Source organism: Primulina tabacum, chromosome 2 (assembly GCF_025594145.1).
Source record: "Primulina tabacum isolate GXHZ01 chromosome 2, ASM2559414v2, whole genome shotgun sequence".
Taxonomy (NCBI): Eukaryota; Viridiplantae; Streptophyta; class Magnoliopsida; order Lamiales; family Gesneriaceae; genus Primulina; species Primulina tabacum.
Genome location: NC_134551.1, coordinates 16,355,474 through 16,366,602, shown reverse-complemented (window position 1 = coordinate 16,366,602; position 11,129 = coordinate 16,355,474). Strand labels below are relative to the sequence as shown.

The 11,129-nt window shown below is 39.3% G+C and overlaps 1 protein-coding gene across 1 annotated transcript; it reads left to right on the top strand.

Annotated features, from left to right (window-relative positions):
• The first annotated feature begins 254 nt into the window (after positions 1 to 254).
• On the top strand, positions 255 to 935 carry LOC142537543 (uncharacterized). Its single transcript, XM_075643051.1, has one exon. The coding sequence runs from the start codon at positions 255 to 257 to the stop codon at positions 933 to 935; it is 681 nt and encodes a 226-aa protein (XP_075499166.1).
• Positions 936 to 11,129: the final 10,194 nt, after the last annotated feature.

The following is an 11,129-nucleotide window of genomic DNA, read 5'->3' as shown; positions in this document are numbered from 1 at the left end:
CAGTCACTCAAGGATATTGTTTGGGAGATGCAGCGTAAAACGAATCGTGCTTAGCAAGCTAATCAACAATTGAGTCAGCAGAGTAAGAAACCATTCACGGGACCACCTAAGCAGCCGGGACAGCCGAAACCACAAGGACAATCACCTAAAAAAATGTCTCGAAGAAAGCAGAGGAGCCACAGTGCAAGGAGTGCAATTGTCACCATTATGGCAAGTGCATTTGGGGGACCTACAAGTGCTTCAAGTGTGGAGAGATGGGACACAAGGCTGGGGATTGCCCGAAGCTCAAGCAACCCACGACTGGAAGAGAATATGTGATTCATGATGAGCAAGCAGAACCAGACACTATGCTTATTATAGGACAAATATTGCTAGCGGGAGTAGCTACTTACGCTCTATTAGACTCCGGAGCAACACATTCTTTCATATCTAAATCATTCGTGAAGAAATTGGGAGTCTTACGAGTAGATGTGGAGTCAGGATTCAGAGTTACAGTACCTTCTGGCCAGCATATGGTCTCTAATAGCATGGTTAGGGACTTGGGACTTAAATTTCAAAAGAATATTGTACCAGTGGACCTTATTGTCTTACCAATGCCCGGGTTTGACATTATTTTGGGCATGGATTGGCTCACACTGAATGGGGCTACTTTTGAGTTTTTGCGTAGGATGGTATCTATTAGACCGCCAAATGGTATAGCATTTATCTTTGAGGCGGCACAAAACCAACAAATGCCGCATATCATTTCATGCATACGTGCGAGGAAGCTTATTCAAAAGGGTTGCCAAGTTTTTTTTGCTAGTACTATATCTGCACCCGACATTGACAGTCAATCTATTGAGGATGTGGAGGTAGTTAAGGACTATCCGGGCATATTTCCTAAGATGTTTCTGGCATCCCTCACGAAAGAGAAGTTAAATTTTCTATTAAGTTGATGACCGGTACAATGTCTATCTCTAAGGCACCATATCGATTAGCACCCGCTGAAATGAAGGAATTAAAAGATCAAATTCAAGAGCTTTATTCACCCTAGTTTTTCTCCATGGGGCGCGCTAGTGTTATTTGTGAAAAAGAAGGATGGAACTATGAGGTTATGCATCGACTATAGGGAGCTAAATAGAGTGACAGTGAAGAATAAATATCTATTGCCCCAAATCGAGAATTTATTTGACCAATTGCAAGGAGCTTCGGTATTTTCAAAGATAGATATTAGGTATGGATATCACCAATTGAGGGTAAAGGAGTAGGATGTACACAAGACTTCTTGTAATGCCCGAGATTTTGATTATTGTAATCTGAAATGATTTGTTGATAAATTGGTGTGATTATAGACGGAACGGATCAGACCGGGAAAGCCGGAAAGAGAGTTGGAATTATGTGCGAGGATGAGCCCTCGCGCATATGCGCGACCCCGCTGGGCGCATATGCGCCAGATAGGCAGAGGACCTCGCGCATATGCGCGACATGGATCGGCGCATATGCGCGAGGGTGGCAGAGAGTTGTGAAGAACCTCGCGCATATGCTCCGAGTGAGGGCGCACATATGCGTGAGTTGCTGTGATGCAACGCGCGGAGACATAGTGTCTCGCGCATATGCACCGAGGTAGGTCGCGCATATGCGCGAGACGTGCTGCTTAAAGAATCATGCCACGTTTTTTATCATGCATGAGATATATATAATGTATTCATTCTTCAGAAGTCAGCAAGAAGAAAGAAAGAAACGAGCCAAAATCCTCCAAGCTTTCTCAGAGTTTAGAAATTGATTTATTCAGAATCCGTTTATCTGATTTTTAATCCGACTTCAGTATCGTATTTCTATCGACGAGAGATTCAACTGGACGTAAGTTTTATTACGTTTTGTTATGTTTTGAAAATATGATATTGAAGGAATCAGATATGATTGATATATGGTGTTCTTGACATAGTAGACATCGTATAATCAAAACCGGATTGAATAACGGATACCGTATGAAATTGTTATGATTTTCAGAGTTGATTTGATTGAGATTTGATATCTGATTTGTGTTTTTATCGATTATGAGATATTGGGATTGATATCTGACTGATATGGTATTGCTGGGTATTTTTAGATTGTGCGGTTATGCCGTTGAAAAAGAATTAGATTGAATTCTGATTATATCCAAGATCGATTGAGATTGAGTTGTATATTGATACAGTATATTCGATTGTCATTGCCAGATTGATATTGACAGGCTTTGAATCCGAGACTTCGACATAGTCAGATTGACACAAAGAAAGATATAAATCAATGTTGATCCGGGATTGCACAACTCGAGTTTGATTTAACTAGATTTTTCCAAAATCACATATTGAATTATCATTGCCTCGATATGTTGCAATGTCTGCGATTGATATGCTTAGTCTATTGATTTATAGCAGAGTATGTATTGAGTTATGGGCTGATGCGCCTAGTCATTGGCTGATGTGCCAAGTTTTCGGCTGAGTCGCCAAGACACTGGATATGTGATCTATATCAATGTCGCTTAGGAGTTGATTCATTCCTATCGCTGAGATTCGGTATATTGTAATATCCAGGAACCGAGATCCCTAGATTAGAGATGAGTCGAGTCTGAAATGACGAGTCCAGAGTTTTATTTACAGCTTTATATCGATACATGTCTTTCTGATTTGATACATGTTATTGATATCTGTTTCATGTTTTTATATCTGTTTATATGATTGCATGTATACATTGTTTATACTGGGATGTATTTCTCAACGGAGTTATGCGGCTGTTGTCTTGTTTGTATGTGTGCATGACAACAGGTGGGACAGGATCAGGGTCAAGAAGAGGATAAGAGAGGACAAGTTAGCATGGAGATCCGGACCAGAAGTAGAATAGGATCAGCACTTGATATTTAGTGATTGAATCCTAGCTTGACAGGAATGTATTTAGTACAAGACCTGTACTTTTACTTTTGATATGTATATCAGATTGATTACAGTACGTTTCCGCATTTGTATTAAAAAAAAAATTAGACCCTGTTTATCTTAATTGATTAAATTATTCCCAATAACGATTAAGAAATGAATTAGCGTCCGGGTCCCACACGATATGGGCATTATGAGTTTTTAGTGATGCCTTTTTGATTGACTAATGCTCCAGCGATCTTCATGGATCTCATGAATCGCGTATTTCAGCCGTATCTCGATCAGTTCATTATGTTTTCATCGATGAAACTTGATTTATTTTAAGAGCCGTGAGAAGCATGATCAGCATTTTAGGACGACCTTGCAAGTTTTACGAGAGCGGAAACTATATGCAAAATTCAGAAAGTGTGAGTTTTGTTTAGAGATGGTGGCATTCTTAGGCCACATTGTGTCAAAAGAAGGAGTAGAGGTCGACCCATCTAAGGTTGAGTCAGTCAAGCAGTGGCTAGTGCCTAAAAATGTGACGGAAATACGTAGTTTCTTAGGTTTAGCTGGCTACTATCGCAAGTTCATCAAAGGCTTTTCATCCATCGTTGTACCCATGATCACATTGATGAAGAAGAATGCGAAATTTATATGGGGACCGGAATGTCAAAAGAGTTTTGATCAATTGAAGCAATCACTCACTACCGCGCCAGTATTAGCGATGCCGACAGAACAAGGGAATATATGTTGTACACCGAATCTTCGAAGCTAGGGTTGAGCGCAGTTCTTATTCAGCATGATAGAATTATAGAGTACAATTCAAGACAATTGAAAGTACATGAAAAAAATTATCCGACACATGATCTTGAGCTAGCAACAGTCGTATTTGCGTTGAAAATCTGGAGGCACTTCTTATACGGGGAGAAATGCAAATTCTACACGGATCATAAAAGCCTCAAGCACTTCTTTACCCAAAAAGATTTGAATATGAGACAAAAAATGTGGCTAGAGCTCGTTAAGGACTACGATTGTGACAACAGCTACCATCCCGGCAAAGCTAATGTAGTTGCGGACGCTTTTAGTAGGAAATGAAAAGTCTTGGCACATTTATCAATACAGAAGCCTCTACAAGTGAAAATTCAGCGCTTTGATCTTGAAGTCTATGCTAGGGGATATGATACGAATCTGACCGAGCGTGGCGTGCAAATGATTGGAAGGAGATTTAGGGAGCGTCGTTGTTTCGGACCTTCAAGCTCAATAATGATGAATCAAGCATATCCAAGCAAGTGGTGGAGTTCAACAAATAACATAATGAAGGAGTCCCGAACAACCAAGCATATGAGTGCAAAACGGCCCGAGAGAAGCAGTGCAGCAGCACGCGCTAGCGCAGATGTGCAGAAGCAGCAGCCCGTACTAGCGCAGTTGTGCATAACTGTGCACATGCCAGAAGCAGTGCAGCAGCACACGCTAGCGCTGAGCAGAACTGCGCGCGCGCCAGCGCTAGAAGCGGCGCAGCCGCGTGCGCGCCAGAACCGGCGCGGCCGCGCACCCAGCGCGCTTGCGCACCTGATTCGGCGCTGCCGCGCTCCCCGGGCTGGTGCAATTCAGTATGACGCTCGCCACCGTGCGAGATCATGCGCAACCGCGCGCATTTCCGTGTAGAAATTGTTCACAACTTTCTTTATGACTTTTTACACTACTTTTTTCATGTTTTATTGGTTATATAATGATTGTAATATACATGAACGAAATAATTCAGATTGATGTAAAAATATTTTGAGGAGTTTCTCTCAATTCTCAAGGCTTTTAAAGCTTTTTTCAAAATCAAATCAAACTTATCAAAGATTGCATCTTTGTGGCGTTTGTCGATTTTTTTTCGCACGGATTGTCAAAACAAGTTCTTTGAAGGTTCGTATGAAATTCGATTGTTATTATCATTCATATTTGTTGCTAAGTTTTAATCACTTAGAGGTGAATATCACAAATCCTTGTTTCAAAAGATCGGGACAACATAATCGATCCTTGTTCGTTATTGAATTGAGGGCGCGATTTCAATAATCGTGTTTGCTTTTCATTCGTACGAGAATTCGTATCATTTGGTATCAGAGCTTTTGGTTCTCTTTGATTCAAGTAAGTTATCGTTGCTATTTTCAGATCTATTTAAAATTTCTTTTTGTTCTCAAATTTGTTATCCTTTCGTTGCTATTTTCAGATCTGTCTAAAAATAAAAAAAAAATCCGTTCTGTTATCAGATCAGTGTTATCCTTTTGTTTCTATTTTCAGATCTGTTTAAAATTTCATTCTGTTCTCAGATCTGTGTTATCTTTTCGTTTTTATTCAAGATCTTTCTAAAACTTCGATTCTATTTTCAGATCCGTGTTATCCTTTGTATTGTTGTAAGATCTGCGTTATTCTAGTGTTCTTTGTTTTGTGCAGTCCAAGTGAGACAGTTGCGAGTGTCCACGAGTTGAATCTTGTTAGTTTGATATACAAGTACAAAGCTTGAGCACATCTTAGAGAGAACTATCAAATTCGAGTGAAAACACTTGAGTGCGAGCGCTATTTCTTTGAAGTGGCCGGTGAGTATTTTGTAGTGAGTAAAAAAAAAAAAGAGGAGTCGAGTGAATTTTCATTGGAGTGACCGGTGAGGATTCGTGGTGAGGAAACTTTATCTTTTATTGTTTTATACTAACCTTTTTTCTTGCAGGTATAATGATTGACAAACGTCAATTTCAAACCATGTTAGGAGGGTTGGATAGAATATGGGAGAAGGAGTTTAAGCCTCTACGAAAAAAATATAGGAGGTGCGAAGAAGAGGAAATACATGATAGGCAATATGATGAGGATAGGCGACCTAAAATATTTGGAGGGAATAGATCATTGTATTTGAAAAGTGATGATGATAAGGGATGTGAGGAGAGTAGTGGGTATAGCAACCGGGGAGAGAAAATCATAGCTAGGCCAAAGAATGAGTCGAGAGTTGAAGCTAGAAAATATGAATATCAAGGTACAAGTAAAAACTCAAATTCTAGTACTTGTGATATTATATGTTGTTGGTGTTTAGAAATTGGTCATGATATCAATCAATGTCCACGTGATAAGGTGACCATAGTAGAATCATCTGTTGAGCCTGAATCTGATGTTGTTGCTGAACCTGAATATGAAGTTGAGGTTGGGGAGATTGAGGATGATAATACTACGCTGGTTCTTGACACGATTGTTGAGCAGTATGTGGTGGAAGGTGAATTGATAGATGATGGTACTTCACTGGTTGATGATACGAGTACTGTTAAACAAAACCTTGTGGACAGTGAATCATTGAGTGGCGAAGAAGTTTCTATTTTGTCTACCATGGGAGAGGAGAGTAGGCAAGGAAAAGTTATTATACATAAATTCGTTGAAAATACTTCATTTGTTCAATTAAATCCAATTGTTGTTCTTGAGAATCAATTGAAATTCCTTGAATTGTGCGAAAAAGAAATTAAAATGGCCGAAAGAAAGAGAGAACAAAAGAGTGAGATGGCTATAGAAAAGAAAGAAGAGAGAAAAGAACAAGAAAAAGAGGCCAAAGAAAATAAAAAGAAAAAGAACTTTATGGCCCAAAAGAGTGAGATGGAGAGATGTTTATTTTTGCATAAATCATTTCATGTACCTTTGTACAAAGTGGTTTATTGTTATGGTGATGATATAGCCGGTTGAATCCCGAGCATTGCTATTTCTTATTTGCAGGTTCTTGGGGTTGTCATACCAAGGAGACAAGTGAGTTTTACTAAAGGGAGAACCCAAGGGTCCGAGCCTCGAGAATACAAGTACCATCGTGATGAGGTAAGTTTAGTTGCCAACACAACAACTATGAGGTATGACTTTCTTCCTTACTTTAAAGTTGTGTTGCTTTGTTTTCAAGAATTTGTAGAACGGGTTGCAAGTTTAGTGGTTAGAGGACCGGGTGTCAGTTTGTCTTTATTCCTTGGTTGTTATGGATGTGAGACTATTGATGAAATGTATGTACTTTTTATGAACTTTGATTTTCCACGAGTTACTAAGTTAGTAGGATTTGTTTGCTTCAAAGGTTTATATGCAAAATTTTTGTTATGAGATAAGATATTGCATTGATAGTACACGTGACGTGTCTTATTTCCATGATTTATACTTGATTAGTGATGATTGTAAAGATTACATGGATAGTACATTTAATGTGTTTTATTTGCATGATTTATGTTGGTTTGATGATGGTTTTGAGGGGGGCAAGGATGAACATGACTGTTTCTTTGTTCATGATGAAAACATGTTTAACAAGAATAAATTTTTCATCCTACACTCATTGCATGAGTTGTTGCATGATATGGAGGCACATGATATTTGTTTGAGTGGTAGCTATGAAGTAATTAGAGCCATAGATAGGATGCATGAATTTTTACTCTGGTTTCATATGAAGAAGTATGTTAAGTGGTGTAGTCAAGGGTGCATTGGATATAGGGAAAGGGCATCTAAGCTAGATTCTTATAAGTTGCATCAATTATATCTTATTCTTAGTGAGCTATGGTCGTACACGTGTATGGATTTCACTTGTGTGTTAACTAGGTCTAAGAAGGGGAGAAATCTGATCTTTGTGATAGTTAATGATAGCTTATCGTTTGGTGTCACTCGTCAATTGGTGTATGTTGAGGTTGTTATATTGATAGTGAAGTCAACCATGGAGTTAGGGCTCAAAGCATTCAAGAAGCACGTGGGCAATAGCACCTACAAACTTGAACCTGAAGGTAAGCATGTTGGTCATATAAATTTTGTTATTACTAACTTGCTTCGTTTTTGCGTAGGTAGACAAGATTTGAGGACAAATCTTTCTGAAGAAAGGGAGTATGATACGAATCTGACCGAGCGTGGCGTGCAAATGATTGGAAGGAGATTTAGGGAGCCTCGTTGTTTCGGACCTTCAAGCTCAATAATGATGAATCAAGCATATCCAAGCAAATGGTGGAGTTCAACAAATAACATAATGAAGGAGTCCCGAACAACCAAGCATATGAGTGCAAAACGGCCCGAGAGAAGCAGTGCAGCAGCACGCGCTAGCGCAGATGTGCAGAAGTAGCAGCCCGTACTAGCGCAGATGTGCATAACTGTGCGCACGCCAGAAGCAGTGCAGCAGCACACGCTAGCGCAGAGCAGAACTGCGCGCGTGCCCGCGCCAGAAGCGGCACAGCCGCGCGCGCGCGTGCGCCCCAGAACCCCCGGGCTGGTGCAATGCAGTATGACGCGCGCCACCGTGCGAGATCATGCGCAGCCGCGCGCACTTCCGTGTAGAAATTGTTCACAACTTTCTTTATGACTTTTTACACTACTTTTTGCATGTTTTATTGGTTATATAATGATTGTAATAGACATGAACGAAATAATTCAGATTGATATCAAATATATTGAGGATTTCTCTCAAATTTGCAAGGCATTTTTGCTTTGTTCTTCACAAAATCAAACTTATCAAAGATTGCATCTTTGTGACGTTTGTCAATTGTTTTCGCACGGATTCTCAAAAACAAGTTCTTTGAAGGTTCATATGAAATTCGATTGTTATTATCGTTGATATTTGTTGCTAAGTGTTAATCGCTTAAAGGTGAATATCACAAATCGTTTCTTGTTTCAAAAGATCGGGACAACATAATCGATCCTTATTCGTTATTGAATTGAGGGCGCGATTTCAATAATCGTGTTTGCTTTTCATTCGTACGAGGATTCGTATCAGGATAGGCCTCTAATCTTGCTACTTTGACAGTACACTCTACTTACAAGATAGGATTCGAGCCGGACAGTCTCATGATGAGCTACTGCAGAAATGGAGACAGCGAGATGAATCGAAGGGCAGCATGTTTTATTCGAGATGGCATTGTTAAGTATCGAGGTCTACTATGGGATCCTAATGGAGATTCATTTAGAGTTGACATCATGACAGAAGCTCACAGTACCCCTTATTCCGTTCATCCCGGGAGTATCAAGATGTACAAAGACTTGCAACTTTTATATTGGTGGTCGGGAATGAAGCGATATATTATGCGTTTTGTATCCGAATGCTTGACATGTCAACACATGAAGGCAGTGTTAGAGTAGGTGCCCGTCGAGCCAAGTGTTGGCCGAGTGTTCACAATGAAACTCTATGTATAAGCAATCTTTATTTTAATAATATTTGAAATTATTGTTTTGGCAAATCTTTATCTATATACCCATGCTAGTTGCATAGATAAAGCCCTTGAATATACAAATAGTAGAAAGAATATGAGATGCTCATTGATGAGTATCATGAAACTCATATTTGGAATACTGTATATTCTAAACAGTTCCTAGTCGATTCAGCCGCCACTAAGAAGGATATAGGCCGCTCAAGTTCGAGACTAGTATCTGCGATGTGAGTACCATGTTTCATTGGTAGGGGACATTGTGATGTCCGAGCATGCAGATAGGTGCTCCTTGTAGAGTGCACTGAACACAAACCTCCATAAAGGACTTTCCAAGTGGTTCTCACTTATCGAGTGGAAAAGTCCTAGTTTATGGTTGTACACCATTAGTCCGTATGACACGGGACAACATTGAGACTCTATGTGCTAGAATTACACTTTGACTTGTTTACCGACTCTCATGGGGTCATCAGGTGGCAAGGTTGGGTGTTCTGTCGAAACATATAGGAGTCGATGCATTGTAGTCGGGGATTCACCGCTTACCTTCGGGTATGGATATCCTATGTGTTCTCATGTATATGTAGTTTGAAATCTCTGATCAAAGTATGGTGGTAATTAAGAAAGGGGTTTCTTAGATTACACCATCGATGCAACTACGACATGACACATAGTATCGATTCATTGACAACTCTCGATAAACCAATGTTTGTCGAATCGGTCGGGATATATGAGTTGAAGGGACCGTACTGTACGCTAACCATAATTGAATGTTTCTTGCAGGCACTATCATTTGATACCTAGGGAATCATTTAAGCGATGCTGCTAGGCGTTTAACATGATTGGTTGGGTACTATCAGACTTGGGTTCTGACGTTCTTATTATCAAGGAGTTGATAAATAAGAATGGAGCAATTGGGGTATGCTCATATAAGGACATGTTTAGTCCGAATCACATGGAGATGTGAACCCACGGCTAGTTGTATCAATGAACCATTGAGGGCCACACAAGTACTAGCTTTTTAGATCCCGTTGAGAAGTAAAAATAGTTCAATGTGTTGAACGGCTTATAAATGAGTTTATAAGCGTTGAGAAAAATAGAAGTATGACTTCTATGAGAGAAATGTAATTTTTAATTTATGAATGTGTTCCTAAATTAAAAATAGGCCAAGTAAATAATGTATTTGAAAATTGTGATTTTCATAAACATTGTTATGGACTAAATTAAATTAATTCAAGTGTTGAATTAATTAAACACTAGTGGGCCTAGTAGAGTCCAAATAATTAAATTAATTCAAGTGTTGAATTAATTAAATAACATTGGGCCTTGTAGAGCCCAATTGGAAATAATTATTTAACTAGTGGGCTTGAGTAAAATCAAGTAAAGTCTAACTGGGCTCCAATATGTTTGAGACAATTTAAATAGTCCATGGGCCTTTTAATAGTTACAAGCCCAAATCACATTGCATGCTTGGGAGGTGAAGAGTTGGGGAATACTTTTGATTAAAAAATTGGCATGGCATGCAACTTTTTGGATCAAATTTTTGCACTACCAAGACAACTCTTCCCTCCCTCATTCTACACTAGGTTGGCCGAAATTTTTAGGGATTTCTCTCCAAGTTTTTCCTATTCTTTTCTTCTTCAAGTGTTGAGGAAGAAATATTCTTCTCCTTGAAAAATCCTCTTAATTTTCTAGTGCAAATTAAGAGGGGATTTATCTAGCAAGTGGTGGGCCTAATTTTGAAGGAAGGAGAGCTTGTAGATTTGTCATCCTTGAAGAGCCAAGTTGTTTACAACTTGGTTGGTGCCATCATCAACCTCAAGAGGTTGATAGGTAACGATTTTCTCAACACCCTATGTATGATGTTGGTGTTTTATTGTATTTGCTACACAAACAAAGAGGTGGCCGAAAATTTTGATGTAAAATTTGATTTTTTAAACTTCCGTTCCGCTTCCGGTCACCGTAACCGATCCTCTTTCAAGTGGTATCCGAACTATGATTACGATTTTGTGTAGCAATTACAAGATATTATGTTGAGATCGATTTCTAACCGCATGAGTGTATTTTTGCAACCAAAAACCGAGGCTTATTG

What these genes read in the sequence shown, in the direction of transcription:
- LOC142537543 (XM_075643051.1), top strand. Translation starts at nt 255, where the DNA reads ATGGGACACAAGGCTGGGGATTGCCCGAAGCTCAAGCAACCCACGACT.